Genomic DNA, 19,600 nt, shown 5'->3' on the forward strand with positions numbered 1-19,600 from the left:
GCCCTTCCCTGCCCCCCGTGATTTGAAGAACGCCCGTAAACCTTGCCGTATTGAAACTGAGTGAAGCAGGAGTCTTAGACAAACTGAAAAACAAATGGTGGTACGATAAAGGGGAGTGTGGACCCAAGGACTCTGGAAGTAAGGTCAGTCCCACCAGCCTGGGTGCCCCCCCTCCTCTCTGTGTGTCTTTGCACTCTTTTTGTCCTGCTGGCAGTGCAGCCAATGACAGACCTGCAGGTAGAAGCTTAAGATGGCGGACACAGCATGACCAACATGAGGCATGAGCACCACGCACAGCAGCTGGGGCCTCTCGCTTCTGCAGTGACACAAATGGCTTTTTACCACATGCTAACCCATGTTAGCTTCGTTCTGTTCTACACATTAAACTTGAATTTAAAAACAATTATATGAAGAAATGCATTATTAAGTAGAGATGGTTTGTTTCCATAACGTGCATGCATTTGATATAAAGTTATAGATTTAGTAGAAAATTAGGCATAAATATTTATAACTCCAACCACTAAATGGCAGCAAATGTGAATGTGGGCAGAAGAAAGACTATGGAAGAAAGGCTCCACTCCCTCCCCCCTCCCCTCCTCCCATCCTTGTATTCTTCTCTGTTAATCGTTTTCTAATAGATGACTGCGTGTTTTTTAAAAACTCAATTGTTTGTAAAAGTTTTGTGTTTCTTTTTCTTGTTAAGTTAAGAAAACAACTTCTTGTTGTTTTCTAAGCTTCAACCTAGCTTAGCTAGCTCACCGCTAGCTAAGCTAGGTTGGTGACGTCAACTAAGTTGCTCTTTGGCTACCTAGCAACAAGCTGCTGAGTAACTTGTGCAGCAGTACTGTGCCTCATAAAAAACAACAAAAACAGCGTAGAGAGAAAGCTGGATTAAACAGGAAAGGTCACACCGTTAGGCAATATTTCAGATATTCAAAACAAAAAAATCTTATCAATAATTATCAACGTTGACCAATATAAAGTGCTTATGCTACAATGTTTTTTCTAACATCTTAGATAGAGACACCTGTTAAGTGGATCCATGAAGTACTTTCTAAGGTTTCACTAGTCACAAACTCGGTTTCAAACATTATTTTAGAGTAGAATAATCTCATCCATGTGTGAAGAGTCTGACCATTTTTGTTTTTAAACAAGAGCTAATAAACTATGCTCAAGGTTTCCATTTGTCTTGATAAAGTTTCCTTTGAAGAAGAAAATATGGGTATATGGGATGTGAATGTCTAGGTATGCTAGCAGCTAGCCTATTGAAAGCTAACGCTAGCGAGTAGCCTCCGGCGCCAATTGCCAATTAATCAGATCAGTAGCTAGCTTAGCAATGGATGTAGCCTTCTGCTGCAAGGAATTAGCCACCAGTGAGAGTGCCTAGTCTTAATTTGGTGCTGGAACCGCGCTATTCTCAGCACCATGTTGCTCCGGTAAACAATTTAAACTTGAAATAAACAGACAACATTTGTGTCACTGTAAAAACGTTTGGCCACGTCTGAATGTGTCACAGCTTCAGAAACACTTTGTTTACCACCACAAGCGGTCAGAAGGCATGTTCAGACATGACCAGAACCTTCGACTGATCCACTCTGCTGATGCTCTGCAGCACGGAGGAGGCTTCATCTAGGAAAGCTGCATGCAAACTCCACATTTCCAATCAGACCCATGCAGCACAGCGCGCTACACACACACACGCACGCACGCACACACACACCATCAGCTAGATGAGGTTAAGCATGACAGGCACCCGTTTGGTGCCAGCAGGTCGTGGGTTGAATGTGCCTGAAGGATGTGAGCTCAGATCGGCTGCATCTGATTGAACAAAATCAGGGTTCAAAGGTCGGGAATGAAAACCAGGATCTGTTTTAAAGGGAGGAATAAAAGGAGCAGTTCATATAAAACATGTAAACAGATTTTCTCACTTACCTCAGGGTGTAAAGACAAGTGGAAAACTAACAGGAAGTCAGTGGTTGAACCTCAGCTAGACTTGAGACAATCACATTTTACTAAATGTTTTCAACCCCCTACAGGTTTTTGAGTTTTATTAATTTTGTCAAACCTAAGTTATTCAGATAATGAAACACCAGAAATAGATAACCTTAGTAAATAAAAATGGCTCTTTTAAAATTAGCATTTAATTCATTAATGGGATAAATGTCTCTAAACCCATCTAATCGCCCCCATAAACTGGTTGTTAGAGGAACAAAGTCAATAGAAGCTTCTGATCTCAGTCCCACAGAAAGGTCATGGTCAGAACTGAAAAGGTGACCCAGTTATACTAGTTCTGTGTGGGAAAAATGGACCAAAACTCCATTAATCTATGGTGAAAATCCTGAAGAAGGAAAACCGGAATGCTTGACCAAAGTCTGAAGACTTTCTCAGATGGATAGAAACTTCTGAATCTGAAGAAAGTCTCTGTAAATATTCATTTAGCAAAAAATTGATTTCTGCTGACCTAAACAGGAACAGTTCAGTTGAATTAAAAGAGGCATAATTGTGTAAAATAAACTTTTTTGAGCATTCCATTGTGTTTTAAAGTTTTCCCCAAAGACACACCTGGAATGTTGCCTTGATTCTTCCATGAATGCTTGATAAATCCTTTGATCTCCATGGCAGCTGTGCAAAACACCTGGGTGGACCTAGCCCCTCCTCCGAGACACAGCTCCTCCCCCACACAGCTCCTTCAGACTAGCCAGCAGCAATTAGCAAACATCTGCTGAACTCATTATAGGAGCTACTTTTCACAGCAACACTTGTTAAAAAAAAGGCATTAAAGGGTTAATAGAGGAGCCATGTTGGGATGACTTCCCGAAGGCAGAGCTTTAGAGCAGAAGCTTTTTAAAGAGACAGAGGCCCAATTTCAAAGCGTTAAATCAGGAAGTTAAATTTCTATTAAGTCATATATATATACAGTATATATATACATATAGCATTTTTATAACTAGAAGTTAACATAATTACTTCATTATGCTACAATACAGGACTTTGTACCTGGAAAATGCATATTATTGCCCCCTTAATGTTATAATTTAAGGAAACTATATAAATGTGTTTATTTACAGTGTAAACTGTTTGCAGACCAAGCTTCAATGTGCCTAAAAACTCATAGTTCTAGTAAACTGGGATAAGTGAGAAAATCTTTTAACTGATTCATTAGTATTGAGTCAATGTAGTTTAGGTCAATGTGGAAATGGTTGCAGTTTGACGATTTTGGTGTGTTTGTGAGTGAATGATGAGAGTCTGAAGAGAGATTTTTCTCCGTTTTATTCTGACTGATGTATATTTATTGATGCTTTGACCTCTCTGTACCAACTTGTCCTGATTTTGGTTTTTTCCTGTCCTCACTGGAAACAGGACAAGTCGTCCCAGGCCCTCAGCCTGAGCAACGTGGCGGGGGTCTTCTACATCCTCGTCGGGGGCCTGGGTTTGGCAATGCTGGTGGCCCTCATCGAATTCTGCTACAAGTCACGCAACGAGGCCAAAAGAATGAAGGTGGAGGCCCAGTCCCCGTCCCAAACCCCGTCCCAACACCCCCATTCCCACCACTCCCACCACTGCTGCTGCCTCTGCCGCTCTGGCAGCCCCCGCCATAGTCCTGAGCCTAGCCAGAACCCCAGGCGCAGCGGCAGCATCCGCAACTTAGCCGAGTTTAGTGAGGTTTTCAATGGTAATGGCAGCGACGGGGAGGCTAAGATGTAGCTGTGGTTTTCCTAGAAGCTTCACCCAACCCTTTGCTCTCCCTTCACTAGCTCCCTGCCAGAGACTGTAAGTGAAACCTGTCGCCTCGCCTCCCTGTGTTCGCGCCACCATGCTGAGTGACTGTGGTGACCAGTAGCAAAGCGCTTCCCACCTCCCTGTCTTAGCTGCTCACTTTGTGCTGCTGTGACGTCCTGGTCTGCGTTTGAACTTCCCCTCGGTGTGACAGGAACGATAAGTCATCCTCAGACTTTATGTCGTCTCTAATGCTTCGCAGTTTGTGTGGCTACAGAGACTGGACCTCATTCATCACACAGAAACCTTCTTCCCGCCAAAAGAAAACATGCATTGCTAATTCTCAGCACAGAAGCCACTGTAGACACAGTGCAGGAGTATCTTTTTAACCTACAGTACCTTCCACAATTATTGGCACCCCATCCAACCTTTAATTCAGTGTTGAACGCTGCAGAAGCTCGTCTAGCTATTGGCAAGGCTTCCAAATAGTCTGGCATTCTTCCCTCGAACTAGACATCCATCGGACAAGCCACTGTAACGGTGGACATCCGCCTGACCCGGACGTCCACTTTGAGTACACCTCAAGTGGAAGGTCAAATTTTATAACTGCGTACTTTAGGTGTAGTTGAAGTGGACATCCGCCAGATACGTCCTCACCAAGGTCAATTTTTACGACTTTGTACTTGAGGCGTAGTAAAGGTAGTCGTTCACGTTGTCATCTGCCAGATATGTCCATGCAAAGATCAATTTTTCTCACTGTGTTCTTGAGTGGACGTCCGCCGGACACATCCACTCAACGGTCAGTTTTTACGAGCATGTAATTGAGGAGTACTCAAAGTGGATCTACGCCGAACATGTCCAGGCAGAGGAGCAGAGGGTGACAAGGTGTAAAGACTTAATGAACAAAATGATGCAATTTTTGTCAGGTAAATATGGCAATGAGAACTGATTCTGGTACTTTGGCAAGACTACACAAAACGTATGCTATGCTAGATCCTTCATGCTAATGCTTATCGCAGTTGTGACCAGAATCCTGAGAACATTTTTCTTCTTTGCTCATGAAGGAACCAGAGCCAGTAACTTTCCTTTTCCACCATGTGTCCATCGCTGGTCCGCTGGTTGTAGAGTTAGCCTCCAGGTTAGCTTGGTCTGGTATCTCTTTGCCCCATAAGACCCATTTTACCGGTAGTCCTCTAGCTGATGTGGGAACGGTCTTCAGCAGTTAGAAGCTCCTAAACGCTCTGATCACCTCAGAATAACGAAACATTTTTAATGTGGGCTGCTGGGGTGCCAATGGGTTTAGGGATTCAGGCAGGAGTGCCAATAAGTGCTTAGCTTTCTGGACCTAGGTCTCTTTATTTTCCAGTGTCATCCCTGAGGTGATGCTTTTTTCTCAGGCTTGAGGAAAGACCATATAGATGAGGATCAATGTCTCACATTTACAGCTTTGAGGACATCAAAGCTTTTGTCCATTTTACGTTGTCTTCAAACTTTAAGTCCTATAGGAAAAAATCTGTGTCCTTCTAAAGGTCTCAGGTAAGAGACACTGTCTTAAGTCTGTCCCTAGAAGATCCCAACATTCATCAAATTTATGTTCTTAGGAACAGAATCCTCCAGACGAGTCCAAGAACTTTATCTTTTCTGTTGTTGACTTCCAGATCTCTGTCCCCAGTCTATATCTGTCCAACTCTGTGTCCCCCATCAGCATAAACTCTTCATTAGCTTCACCGTTGCTCAGTCAGCTTCCCTGTCTTCCCTGCACCTATCACTGTGAAGTCATTCTGTTGGTAATGGGTTTATACAGAGATAAGTGGCTGCATATAAATGTCTACAGAACTGAGCAGAACCACTTTCATGTTTTCTCTCCAAGGAGTCAGACTTTTAACTCTCCAGAAATTCTGGGCGTCTTCAAAGTTTTTCTTTGGACTTGGGTTGCTTTGGATAAATCTTCTGAGTCCAGCAGGGCCTTGTAATGTGACTAGACTCGGTTTTTGGACATAAGAAATTTCAGCAAACCTAGAAAATCTAAAAAAAAGCAAAACATCTAGTAAAGACCTGAAACAAAGACCCCATTCAATATGTTTGATCCAACTTCAGTCCATTTGCCTAGAAAGTCCAGTTCATGTGGACATTCACACCTCGTTGGTTCATGTGGGGAGGTGTGAACACGTAATCAAACCAAATAAGCGGAAGTGGACTGCAGTGCAGGGCATTCTGGGTAAACAGCTCATGGAGAAATCCTCCAACCGCTAAAATCTGATCCCTCCATTTCTGTTTCCAATTGGTGAAGTAGGAAGTTGCGCTCAGTGTCTTCAGAGGTTTTTGTTTCGCTTCCTTCAGTGTTTCTTGGTGCAGCGCCCCCAAAGGTGTGGAGGACAACTGGTTGCTCAAAGGGCTTGACTCAGCAGAGAGAAAGAGAACCACAGCAGCTGGAGATGGAACAAAGTTTGAAGTTTTGGTTCCAGTAGAACAGGGTCTATTGTGGGTTGACTTTTTGAGTTTCTGACTGACAAATTAATGTACAGCTTAGGTGAAGGTGAAACTCGGCTGATTCTGATCTCGATGCGTCTCCATTAGGATTCAGATGCTCCGTCGGTCAAACACGCGACGTCTTTGGTATTTTCATGGTATTTTCTCTGTGTATTTTTCATATTCATATTCCTTTATTTAATCAGGTAAACCCCATTGAGATCTAGATCTCATTTTCAAGAGGGACCTGAGCAAAAAATTGCAATACATAGCAACCTGGTTACAAGATAAAAACAATTAATAGTGCCTGAAGATGCTGATTGATGATGTGTGGACAGGAACGGCATTGATTCATCCGTTGAGTTTGATATCTAAGTGGGTCAAAGGTCACCGTTTCGTGAGATGCAGCCAAAGTCCAAACAGAAATGCTGATGAAGACCTCTTCACAGGAGACAGGAAGCTCTGGCTCTTTGGAGGCGCTGCTGTACGTCTCGTGCTTTCATCGGTTTTGCAGATTGGAGTTTTTAACAGTTTCATAAAAAAAAAAAATCACCACTTCTTTCTTTCCAAAAGATGTTTTAGGCAACTAAAAAAAATTACGTTTGGTAGAAAATGATATAGGCCATTATTTTAGGAAAGTAACAATTTCAATCTCAACTGCTTCTAAAAACAACTGCGTCGTTGCCTAGCAACTCCAGTGGAGCTCCACCCGTTACCTAGAAACCCAAGCACGTTTTGCTCAGCTGTCTGCACTGAACAATGGCTGCTGTAAAAGAGTGTTTTGTTGTTGACTTGCCAACCAGAAACCACTTGCTGCATTCTGGTTGGTCGTGCAGGAGGCTCCACTTTTGCTTTTCAAAGACATAAGGCTGTATAATTGTGCATCTGTTTGCGGCCATTTTCACATGGGAGTGAGAAAAGTTGAGTGGGGGGCATGGCCAGCAGCAGCTTATTTGGATTTAAAGTGACAGAGGCCCCAAAACAGCTCAAAATGCAGAGCAGAATAAAATCTTGTCTAATAATGATTTTGTGGAAAAAATGCAATCAACATGCTTTGAATCCTAACTTGTTGAAGGAAGCATATTAGGCCACCTTTAAATTAATTTGTTTGAGACTTGATTTTTTTTTGGACAATAAACCCATAAGAGGGCAGATTCAGAGATACATTGGGGCAATAAAGTTAGTTCAAAAGATCTAAAAATTTAACATGTAAACAAAGTTTTGAAACTGAAACAAAATTGAAATGGAAAAATTTTTTCAAAACTGAATAAAAGTTTGAAACTGAAAAATAAATTGATTCTTAAAAAAAAAGATTTGAAACTGGAAAAAAGTTTTGAAACTAAAAAAGAAAAGAAATTGAAACTGAAAAAATGAAACTGGAAAAAGGATGTTAAACTGAAAAAAAAACTGTTCATAATTAATTAATTTTCAGATTCAGTTTTTTTTGTTTGTTTGTTTCAAACTCATGGCACTCGGCGGCCATTCCAGATACTTCTACTTTGGTGTCGACCCGTAAACTCCAGTCTGCAGCCGCCTGTCCAGAACCAGAACCAAGAACCTCGGAGTGAAACAAGCCTCTTGTTTGTCTCTGTCCTCCTCAGCTGACCTTCACAGAAGCCATGAGGAACAAGGCTCGGCTGTCCATCACCGGCAGCGTCGGCGAGAACGGCCGGGTTCTGACGCCCGACTGCCCCAAGGCCGTCCACACCGGGCCGCCCGTCCGCCAGAGCTCCGGCCTGGCCCTCGTCTCCTCCGAGCTTCCTTGAAAACCAAAAACCTCTCAAGTGCCTTAATGCAACACCAACCGACCGACCGGAACCACCAGGAGGCAGATTCACCGGGCCGGCGGGTCGCTGCCAGGCCGCGGGGGACGAACCAGAACTTTTTTTTTTTTTTTTATTCCAACCGGAGGACAAAAAATAATATCAGAGAAAAAAACTGCACACTTGAAACTAGTTGCTGTTTTCTGAGCTGACCGCTCTCGGACAAGATATCGACGGGAACAAACGCAGATATTTCTATTCATAAAAGCGGAAATTTAAATCTATTGATACTGAATATATGAGCAAATCTAGAATACTGTGAAGATTAGTAAATATGTATATTCTAAGGAGGAAGTCTAGCTGTACATCCCCACGGCTGTGCTTGCTTTTTAAACTCGTGTACATAGCGGACGCTGTAGTGAAGACTCTTTCTTTTCTAAACCATCTCTGGAGATTTTATTCGTCGCAATAACGACGCGGACGACGACCGATGAACTTTGTGTTTATTCTATTAATATAGGAGCATCCGAACTAAATGTGAAGGGTATCCACTGCCCAAATACTCTGATACCTGTTGCAGTAAAGTTTCTGAAGTATATTCCAGGATGAATGTTACTAGCTCCACCTGTAGGCCCGACCCGTGTAGTCTTTGTCACGGAACCATCGGTTCTGGAAACACAATCTGGACCGTCAGCTGAAATACGCATGCGCTGAAGAAATACTTCCGGATTATTCTTAAAATGTTGCTCAACAAAGTGTAACATAATTTGTTTATATTAATTAAAATACTATTTGTTATAAGAGGATGTATTTTCACAAACAATGTTATAATTATTTTAATGAATAATTGTCATAATTGGCGTGACTGCTGTAGCTTGTAACATTTTAGCTTATATTAGCAGTTTAGCTAAATGTAGCTAGTGTATGGGTTTTTTCACACTGTTATCCTAAGTAAACATGCTACTGATAGCCTACAAGCTATTATTAGGATTTCATCTAGCTTTAGCTTTTCAATTAATTTTAGCTTTTACGTGTTTTTTTCACATTGCATGGAATGAATGTTGCAGTAGGCCAGTGGTTCCCAAAGATTTTCTGGGCCCCCCTATGGATTACAATAAAATCCCCCCCAAAAAGAAAAAAAAATCAACTGGGCTCACACATCGTTGAACCAGACATAAACCTATTTTGTTTTCAAACTCCACTGAAGTTTATTTTACACTTCAGGTTGCAACAAAACACACTAAAACTCATCTTTACAGTGAAACACTTTTGTGTAATTGTTTTTTCTTTTCATTCATCCATACCCCCCCCCCCCCCCCCCCCCCCCCCCCCGGTGTATTGTCTGTAAGATAGTTTGTAAAATGACAAACTGTCATTATGTCATTTTACCTTAATTACTGATGTGACCTTACAGTTTAGCTTTGAAAGCATCAATTTCTAAAAGCCTCTGGGTGTGATTTTTGCATTCACTGAAAGTTTTCACTCCTGAAATTTATTTTTCTAATTGGCCTTCTGCAGACTTTTGCTTTCTTCTGCCAATTCTGCCAATTTCTTACATTTCTGCGAGTCTTCTGCAGTTGACTTTAAATGCTTCTGAAATTTTCACCAGAACCACTGAGCTTACAGGCTTCACACTGTATTTTCACGGGAAGTGTTAAATCTTCTAGTTTAGTTCAAAGATGAGAACAATCGGACTCACGGGACTGTTAGCTAGTAGCTACTGTCAATGGTGGGCAAAATAGGCCTTTATTTTTACAATAATCAAATCTTTTATGAGATTTATTATTCATTATCTAGAAAATAGCTCCTCTTATAAGTATATGAATATAAACAACTATATTACACTCTGTCGATGTACTTTTTAGGAATAATCTGGAAGTATTTCTTCAGAGCATGCGTGGTCGAGCCGTTGGTCCGGATCGTGGTTCTGGAACAGCCGGTGCCGTGACAGTCCTCACTGTGCAGACGTAGATCCAGAGAGCGGCTCTAGGAACCAACTTCCTGCTCTCTGATTATTTAGTTTTTTCCATTCTTTAATCTATTTTTTTATGCTGAGAACTAAAAAAAAAAAAAAAAAAGACTTGAGTCAGTACTATCAGGGTAGTACTTTACCGCCATCAATGGAACGACGCCATCTCTCCCACTATGTTGTGTGTTGAACTGGGATTAGGGCCAGTCCTAGCTGAATCACTGTGGATCCTCTGGGAGGCTCAACATGCTGTAGAAGAGACGTCCAGCTGGACGGTCTGCGAGAGGACACGAGACGCCCAGAGGCGCTGTTAGACGTTTCATCATCCGGCCCGTCCTCATACATGTTTACGAAAAGGGAAGAAACCAGCTGCACCGGTCCAGGTCTGCATTCCTGTCCTGCCATCCGTCTCTAGACCGGACGTGTCACATGGGCGTCTTTTGATTTAATTGTACGTCTTTATTTTGATCTTTTTTAAGTAAAGGAAAAAATAATTTCAGATTAAAATGTGGTGTCATTTTTTTTTAAGTGATGCTGATTTTCAGTGATGGGGACACTGACACTAATAGCGGAGCTTGGGCTCTTTGCACCTCAGCTTCCGCTTTCAGGGAAAAGCGGCTCGGTCGTTTCCGGACTATTGAAAAAGGCATTTTACACTCGGTGCTTGCAGGGCTTGGCCAAGGTAACAATTAATGATGTACATCGAACCAAAGCCTCAACAAGTAAGCTGGAGAAAGGTTTTAAGATGTTCGCCTCGTTATATGTTCACAGATACGAAGGTGAGTTTTACTTTATGACTGACATTAACTTTAGCTTATGCTAGTAGGCAATATTCTTCATTATTCTTGTAAAAATGTGCTATTTACGTATCTAAACATTTTTAATCCATTCTATCGGACGATGTTTTTACATTATTTTGTACTTGTTTCCGAGTATATTGTGTGTTTTTTATTGTCGTTGGAGTCAGAGACCAGGTAAGAGATTACAGTTCGGGCTTTTTGCTTCCGAAGCATGACGAAGCACAAGCCTCATAGTAGGGCAGCACCGGTGTCAGAGTTCAGCTGACTGTTCATGTTCAAAGTTGTGCTACCGTGTTTCTTTAAGGACTCCGTGTTGTTTCGTTCTATTACTTTCGCATGTTTCTTGTGAAAAGCTCAAATAGGACGGCGTTTACAGCAGTGTGTACAGGCGCATCAGTTGTCTGGCTCTGGTCTGCTGGTCGCTCCCATACACTCGCTCTATCAGGCTGAATACAGAAGGGATTCCATGGAAATTTACCATCCGTCTCTCCCTGGCCGAAGAAACTGATTTGGAGTGAAGTGAAGGCTGCAAACTTTGCTGTGCTGCGCTAGCTTTAACTGGTAGAGACAAATATTTACAAGCCACCGTCTTCTTAATTCAGGACCGCTTGGAAATCCATGAAAACTTAAAAACCCATTATATTAGGAAGACAACAATGTACATAGTATTGTTTTATTTGCTTCTCAAATACGACTTTGTCTTTTCTAGTTGTCATGGTAACTCAAAGCGGAAAGAAGAAAGCTGCATTTCGCTCATGCGGAAGTGACATCAGCGCCGTACGTCCAATGAGCCCAAGCTCGTTGGTCTAGAAACACATTGACACTTTTATTAGTAACAATGTGCTTTTAGTCCATTTAGCTTCCAAGTTAATTTTTCCACATAATTTCTACTGTGCTTCTACTAGGTCTCCAGTATTAAGTGGACCTAGAGTTTAGCTTTGTTCTTTTGCTAACGTTGAAAACATTTAGCACACTTCTCTGAAACACACCGAATTCCACAGCACAGCTACATGTTAATGTAGTCAAAGTCAAGCTAGCATAACTGACCTACTCTGTCACTAGTTTTTGAATTAAAAAGTTTTCTTTGTCTTTAGTTGTCCCAGTGCTGACAATTAGTAGCAAAGAACTGCATCCTTTTTTTTGTTATATATTATGCATACATTTAAGACTCATTTTTAAATGAAATTATTTTAATACATTTTAACACTTCAGAAGAGTGAAGGCTGAAGTCTTTGAAAAGACGTGACTGCCCTCTAGTGGTTGAGTTTTAGACAGGACACAGGTTGAAGTTTTCAGTTTGAAGTTTAATGTTTTCCATGCTGCGTTTCAGAAAGAATACAGATGGTACTTGTGGCTCCGGTGAGAATATCCAGTAGTACAAATCAGATTCACGTTACACATACCCAACAGGAGGAGGAAGAAGAGGAGGAAGAGACAGGATGATATGAGGGAACCCTGAAGACTCAGCTGGAGTCTCTAATCGTGAGGACTGAAGAGTTTCAAACCGACAGCATGGAGACGACGCGCATCATGAACACACACAGGAACAAAAACAAGTTTCATCTTTAAATAAAGCCTTGCAGATGTGTGGTACAAATACAGGCGAGCGGACTTGGCAACAGATGATGCAGCAAAGAATGCGAAATAATAATAAAAAAAAAAAGTCACAGAGGATGATTAACGGAGAGAGAGGAAGGGTAGGACGCCCCCCGGTGGACGGGGAGCACCCTCAGGGGACAGACAGGAGACGTGCATGTGAGGATAGGAGGAAGATGGTGGGCTGAACCCGGCTGGAACCGGAGCTGGTTCTGGGACGAGAAAGAAAAAAATAAAAGAGAGAAGAGGAAGAGGAGGGTTTGTCTTGAGTTGTTCAGTCTCGCTGGGCTTCTTCCTCCGCATCTTGCGGCGCTTCTTTGTTCTGTTCTTCGCCTGAAATGAAGAGCAAGAGAGCGATTAGCGAGGATTCGCGAGGCTAACGCGTCAAACCTCTGGCGTGGTTCCAGAGTTGGGTAGAAACGTTCCTCCGTCACGTTACGTCAGGTTTTGTGAAGCTCTGTTTAAACCAGAACATGTTTGTTTTTCAGCATCCTCAGTTTTAAAGCTAACAGTTCAGTGAGGAGCAAAGCAACAAAACAAGATTATAAAGTTAAAATAACTGCAGAAGTTTAGTCTGGAGGAAACGCCTGCGACAGCGGGAACCTAGCATAACATAGTATAGATATATGCTAACATAGCATAAGCTAATTTAGTATAAATGTCCATATTTTAGGAATGAATATGCAGATAGACATGAGCTAACATACCATAACACATATTAACATAGGAGAGCATATATAGTGATAATATAGTATAGGTATAGTATACTAGTAGCCATGCTAATATGCTAACATATCCCATTGTATATTCTAGCATGGCATAAACAGCCATAATATAGAATAGTGTTTGCTGATAACATGTCACCTCAAACTGAAGATGCTGAGATTCTGATCAGAGCACCAGAAAAAGGAGTGAACTGTCCCTTTAAGAAAGCACGACCCATTTTCCCCATTAGTAGTGATGGAAAACTTCACATCAAGCGCTCCAGTGAAACAAACAGCACCACTCCTGTTAGCTTCAGAGGCTAACCTGCTGCTGGCAGCGTGGCACCATGCTGGGAGGGGCGCTGTTAAGAGTGCTGGTGAGGTTAGTAGGAGGGAAAATACATTGAGACAGAAGCAGTGGTAGCTTAGAGGGGTTACCGTGACAACAAGAAAGCAACCTGTGTAAGGAAGACAACTGGAATCCATCAGGATTTAAACAGGAAGTGATGAAGGAGCGACCTGTGGGGTCATGTGACAGGGGTCAAGGGACGGGGGTCATGTGACCTCACAGTCATTACCATAATTAATAATGAATTAATTTAACTCAATGAGCCGTTTTCACTGGAGAGAAGATCAGAAATTCACGAGGAATGAAGGAAAATACTTAATATTTGAATTTATAAAAGTTCAGTTATTGATCACGGATGGATGAATGGATGGATGGATGGATGGATGGATGGATGGATGGATGGATGGATGGATGAAAATATGGAATATCATCTGGAAATACGTTTATTTTTTCAAAAACACTGAAACTTCCCGACGGTTTCTGAACTCAGGAAGTAGTCAGGAAGCAGACAGGAAACAGGAAGCAGACCAGAAACAGGAAGTAGCTCAGAGGTGTGAAGGGGAGGTTAGGGCAGCAGTGAGGGGCGGAGCCAGGGAGGAGGAATGACTTACTAAACACACTGTTCTAACGGAGAGGAAGGGAGGAAGAGGAGGCTCCTCAACAGTCTGAGGAGGATGAGGAACAGATGAAGAGTTAGTGGAAAGAAGAACTCAGGAGGGAATTGAGAAGGCTGCGGTGGAGAGCGTGGCGTCTCACCGTCTCCCTGAACGTCTGAGGTCCATAGCGTCAAGTTGTCCCGTAGCAACTGCATGATAAGTGTGGAGTCTTTGTAGCTTTCCTCGCTCAGCGTGTCCAGCTCCGCGATGGCGTTATCGAACGCCTCCTTCGCCAACCTGCCAGAACCAAAATACCAGTGATAATATAGTATAGGTATAGTATACTGGTAGCCATGCTAATATACGTCAGACCCGGCCCGGCCCGGCCCGTCCCGTCCCGCTCTGCGGCTCGGCAGTGTACCTGCAGGCCCGGTCCGGCGAGTTCAGGATTTCATAGTAGAAAACGGAGAAGTTGAGTGCCAGGCCGAGGCGGATGGGGTGCGTTGGAGGAAGTTCGATCATTGCGATGTCGCTGGCTGCCTTGTACGCCACCAGGCTGTTCTCCGCCGCCTCCTTCCTGTCGTTGCCCGTGGCGAACTCTGCCAGGTACCGGTGGTAGTCTCCCTTCCTGGACCGGGACAGAAGGCGGGTCAGCGGCGCCAACAGAAACCGACTCCACACTCAGGAAGACTCAGAGGGAAAATATGATCGGTTGTTGTGAACTTAAAGTTTCCTGTTTTTGGACAATAAAATGATTTTGTCCATTTTTCATTGTTTTGGTTTTCTGAAGATTTTATTTTTGGAAATGAGGGATTCCCACCTCCCCACCAACATACTCATGTTTCTGTAGGTCAGAGTGATGTCAGCACGCCATGGCGGCCATCTTGTCTTACCGCTTCTATTTATTTGGACTGAATTCAGGTCGGCGTTAGAATAGTTTTGAGTTTGTCATTATAGTTTAGTTTTATTTTGTTGTGACTTTTTGTCTAATTCAGTTTTAATTAGTGTTTAGAGTAAGTTTGTTTTTAGATAAATAGTGTTTAGGTTTAATTACAGCAGCAGTTTTAGTTTTTTCATACTGAAAATAATGTATTTCCCACCAGTTCATGGATGGACGAATCCATCCAGCCGTTCGTCCAGTTTAAACCTCCATCAGTAAGCTACTGGTTTCCAGTTTAACCAGGACTTTATTCAGACCATCAGAATCATGATTGGTTTTCTGGACTCACGTTCACTGATTTCAGGTAGATTGTAAACCACTTTGTGTGTGTGCGTGTGTGTGTGTGTGTGTGTGTGTGTGTGTGTGTGTGTGTGTACGCACATTTTGTAGTAGAAAACCTTGGATTCTCCGGTGGTTGCTGCTAAGATGAGGTGTTTGTCCAGAACATCCAGGATGTCGTTGCAGATTGATTTCAGCTCTTTCTCCACCTGGACAGTAAAACACACTGTGATTGGTCAGACCGGCATCAGGCCAGCTGGGTCAGCCAGCGTTCCCGGTGAGACGGTGCGGAGCGGGGCCGACCGTTTTCCGGTATTCCCGGATCATCTTCAGCTTGTCCTCGCCGCCCTTGTTCTCCTCCTTCTGCTCCAGGCTGCTGATGATCCTCCAGGACGCTCGCCGTGCGCCGATCACGTTCTTGTAGGCGACGGAGAGAAGGTTCCTCTCCTCCACCGTCAGCTCCACGTCCATGCTGGCCACCTTCTTCATCGACTCCACCATTTCTGAGACACAACACGACAACAAACGGCAAACACTTTATGGAGCATTTTCAATCAGATGGAAAATCTGCTTTCTGCTGGACGATAAAGTAGAAGTTATCACGGTAAACGATAATATTGTTGCTTTGAGTCCATTTTCAAGTAATGGAATAATAATAATAATAATAATAATAATGCAAGAACAAATTCACAAAGATCATTAAACGTTAAGTTCTAATGAACATTTAAGACTGGGACTGGAAGACATTTTAATATTCAAAATAAATAAACAAAACAAATGAAAGTAATTCTAAAGTCTTCATATAAACGGCTAGTTGAAGGAAAATTTTTATCATCCAGTTTTTGACACAAAGAGAAAAACAATGAATCACGCAAATTGGAAATGATTGAGTTCATTTTAATTTATCGTGACATTAATTGATTTATTATTAGGACAGACCTACATAACATGCATTTAGCATTCAGGAGGACAAAGCAGAGCCACTTATTTTTCTATAATTACGTTCCATCATGTAGAAGTTTTACCTTCATCTGGTTCAAAATGTGTAAAATAGACAAAAAAAATCTAATATCCAGCTTTTGCTTTCCAGTTATTAATCAGTTAATCCGACAATTAGAGCTTTTTTCATGTTAATGTTAAGAAAGTTTTTTTTTCTCTGCAGATGATCAGTCACTAGAACAAAAGAGTTTTAGGTGATAAAATATCTATTTTCTTATTTAAAAAAGGTTTAGAGGTTTATTTGCATGTTTTAATGTTTTTTATATTGCAGAAAAAAACCTTTTGTGGTTAAATGAAAAATCATCAAAATGTGCTGATTTTTTTTTTTTTTTTTTAACAGAGTAATTGTCAGAATAATTGATTAGTAGATGAATTATGAGTTGGAGCCCGAACATGGAATGTATTTCTGTAAGTTGATTTGCTGAGAGGCAGGAAGCTGATCGATGCTCAGGACTTCCTGCAAACTGAAGCAACACAATCACCTTTACAAACCATATCCGTTACATTCATCTGCAGCCACAAGTCACTTCAGATCTATCGATATTGATCATTTTATCGGTCTCCGATCTAAACCTGCTGCCGAGGGAAACACAGGACTCCTCCAATCAGCTGCAGCTGCTCTGGAAAATGTGCAAAATGAAAACGTCTCGTTGTGGGGAAATGCTTTGTCATGCTTTGTTTGGGCTGAGTACTATTATTATTACTATTATGGATATCAGTGTTTATGATTCTGAACACCTGAAGATCAGCAGCAGCAGAACTGACCTCTGACCCTCATCGTCATCATCGCTGCCAGTTTTACCAGATTAGAGACAAACACAAATGCTGCTCCTGAAAAACATTCCTGTTTATAACACCAGTCAGACAAAGAAGTGTGATTTACTTCACTAAACCTCACACTGTTTTCAAACGCATCGGCATTTATTGATGTTTCCATTGAAGAAACAGTGGGAAATAAAATAGTAAAACTATCAATCGTGACAATAAGGACTGGTTTTGGGGGGTTTTAAACATTCATTGTGACAACAATAAATCAAAGTTATTCCAACAAATTTATCAGGATAAATGATAAACGATAAATGCCAACCAGCACTGGGAGCTGGCATCGAACGGAAAGAGGCGCAGGGCGTCCCGAACGCGTCGCCTCGGAGTCTGGACGGATGATTTAGACAGCAGGACAGGAAATGAGGTCAGACAATATCAATGTTTTTTCCAATATTCGTCAGTTTTCACACACTGCTGCAAGAAAACTCTAGAATTGACATCAGAACAGTCAAATAACTTACAGCAACAAAAGGAAGCCCGAGTATTAACTAGCAAATTAGTTATTAATTAGTTCATTAATTAGTTAATTTGTCTCATTAATTGGACTAAATCAAAATTGGAGTCTGTAAAACCTACGGAAAATTAGGCTGATGACGAGGAGGCTTTCCAGCCTCGCCAAAAATATACTCTGCTCAGCGAGAGGAACAAGAACTGCGCTACTCACTTTTGAGGATTGTATTTTTTTTTCTGTTAGAATGTCAACAGAACTAAAACAAAAAAAGTTGGTTAATTTAATAAATAAAAGCAGGTCTAGTTTCAATCAAAAACGATATAATTTTTCATCTTGAAACTGGATTTAGCTCCAATGCTCAAGTTGAAAAACAATGTAAACTAAATATGTTTTAGTTTGCATGTAGGAAACGATTGGTTGCTGTTCTAAAGGGTGAAAAAATAAATTTCCAGTAAAATGTGAATTTTTGACAGTTAATGGTCAATTAACTGACAATTATTAATAACAGTAAAAAAGGAAAGGCTATTCAGAAAGGCTACATTCCATCTAGGGGCAATATTTAAAAACTTAAATTAGGCATTTTTTGCATTTTTGATTCACAACATTTAACTGGTATTAATTCAAACTGACACACATGAATCAGGAAAGTTTCGCTTTAAAACACTGAAGCTGTTTTAATTTTTTGCCCCAAACTAGTGGCATTAATTTCTAATCCCCTTCCTGATTAAATAGTTTAATTAGGGACTGAATTGTTCAGTAAATGTTTGCTAACATGCTTATTCCTCATCTCCACCTGCAGTAAAGAGGACATGACCACCTGAATTAAAGGGCTAGTCATGTGTTTTAAATCACACAGTTTGGGGGGGAGATTCGTTAAAATGAACTATTGCGGTATTTTAGACACCAAGCGATATTTTTATTGCTATGATTGGTGTAAAGTAAACTGGTTTAAGTTTGAGCTAGAGGACTGAGGAGTAAAGAAAGGCTAACCAGCTAGTTAGCAGCTAACTAGCGCTAGCAGGAGGCTAGCTTAGCTGCATCAACAGAAACGTTCCCCGGTTAGCGAAGCACAAACCGGGGCTCGCGCTCGCAAACGGACCCCGCTTTCTGTCGGGACAGAGACCGGTTTTTATGAGGCGCAGAGTTTCCCTTTATAAAGCAGGGAAAGCCTCCGCCATTTTGTGTCATCTCAGCCCCCACATCCATGTGAGCGCCTGTACCTGCGGCTCCGAGCCCCCTGCGCTGCGCAGGGAGACAGGCAGGCGGCGGAGCGGGGGCCGCAGCACTCCGCAGTGACCGTTATGATCTGTGTGTGTCCGCAGCCTTACCGTCGTATCTCTCCGCTTGCTCGGCCAGTTTGGCTTGGTACACCAGGTTCTCTCTGTCCGCCATGGTGCTCCGGTAGCGGGGAGGGCTGCGTTCAGCGTCCCGATGGGGAATAAAGGGGACGATAATCGGGCTGCTCGGAGAGTCCTGGCGGTGGATCAGCAACAGCTCTGTCGCTCCGCTGAGCCGAAGACCCACCGGTGAGCAGAGGCGTGAAGATGGCGCCGCCGTTCCATCCGGGAAATCCACGCAGCAGCAGCAGCAGCATCCACGCCTCCCGCGAAGCTACAAAATCTACTAAAATGTTTTATTTACCCTACATTTATGTAAACAGTTTAAAAATGTGTTAAAGTGCTAGATTTTTTTCTATAATTGCGTGGCTGGTGGGACTTTCTCTGCTAAATTCATTCTGAACTTATATATATATAAAACCGTTTAATTCCTTTAGAATTCAGTGTTTGTTTTACAGATGAGTTTATTCCAGTATCTCTTTGTGACCTTAACCAGAGATTTAAAAAGGAATGGCAAAAGCAAAGGAGGTGGATTAGCAATGCTTGTGGGAAAAAAAGAGGCATAATCCAGGAGGTGCTGCTGTGAAATCCATCTCTGTAAAATAGATTTTGTGCTGTTAGCAGAAAGTTATCATCCATTTTAATTTTCCTGTGTTTTTTGACTAGCATATCCATTCAATCGTCAGCTGTTCCTGGAACTTCCTGTGATGTCAGCACTTCTGTAGCTAACCAACACCCTAAGGCGTTTGTGACATTATCTTGAGATTTTAGTCATGTTTCACTCTGATACACTTGCAGTGTTTGTT

The 19,600-nt window shown here is 42.0% G+C and overlaps 2 protein-coding genes across 4 annotated transcripts in view; one reads left to right on the forward strand and one right to left on the reverse strand.

Annotated features, from left to right (window-relative positions):
* LOC102224370 (glutamate receptor 4) overlaps window positions 1–9,096 on the forward strand; it is a 92,246-nt gene extending 83,150 nt beyond the window's left edge. The window contains exons 14-16 of one of the 2 annotated variants that reach the window (XM_023341955.1): window positions 29–143; window positions 3,361–3,498; window positions 7,788–9,096. In XM_023341955.1, the coding sequence (XP_023197723.1) occupies window positions 29–143; window positions 3,361–3,498; window positions 7,788–7,952 (418 nt within the window). In that variant the 3' untranslated portion in view covers window positions 7,953–9,096. The remainder of the gene's footprint in view (window positions 1–28; window positions 144–3,360; window positions 3,499–7,787) is intronic. The other variant, XM_023341954.1, reaches the window with a different exon arrangement.
* Window positions 9,097–12,001: 2,905 nt separating this feature from the next.
* Window positions 12,002–19,023, reverse strand: LOC102219021 (14-3-3 protein epsilon). Of its 2 annotated transcripts, XM_023342772.1 has the most exons (7): window positions 18,786–19,023; window positions 15,486–15,685; window positions 15,285–15,391; window positions 14,385–14,591; window positions 14,124–14,260; window positions 13,979–14,032; window positions 12,002–12,647 (listed from the first exon to the last, which is right to left on the reverse strand). In XM_023342772.1, exons 1-6 carry the CDS (start codon window positions 18,847–18,849, stop codon window positions 14,025–14,027), a joined length of 723 nt encoding a protein of 240 aa, XP_023198540.1. In that variant the 5' UTR covers window positions 18,850–19,023; the 3' UTR covers window positions 12,002–12,647; window positions 13,979–14,024. The 2 variants fall into 2 exon arrangements, with proteins under 2 accessions (XP_023198540.1, XP_023198539.1); XM_023342771.1 differs by lacking the exon at window positions 13,979–14,032 and having other exon boundaries at window positions 18,786–19,022.
* Between the last annotated feature and the right edge of the window lie 577 nt (window positions 19,024–19,600).

This window comes from Xiphophorus maculatus, chromosome 11 (assembly GCF_002775205.1).
Source record: "Xiphophorus maculatus strain JP 163 A chromosome 11, X_maculatus-5.0-male, whole genome shotgun sequence".
NCBI classification, from domain to species: domain Eukaryota; kingdom Metazoa; phylum Chordata; class Actinopteri; order Cyprinodontiformes; family Poeciliidae; genus Xiphophorus; species Xiphophorus maculatus.

Excerpts from the sequence above, each read along its gene's own strand:
- LOC102219021 (XM_023342771.1), bottom strand. The coding sequence starts at position 18,849 with ATGGCGGACAGAGAGAACCTGGTGTACCAAGCCAAACTGGCCGAGCAA. Across the intron at positions 15,392-15,485 it reads TCCGGGAATACCGGAAAACG|GTGGAGAAAGAGCTGAAATC; the intron begins GTCGGCCCCGCT and ends TTTACTGTCCAG. Across the intron at positions 12,648-14,123 it reads CTCAGACGTTCAGGGAGACG|GCGAAGAACAGAACAAAGAA; the intron begins GTGAGACGCCAC and ends TCTTCATTTCAG.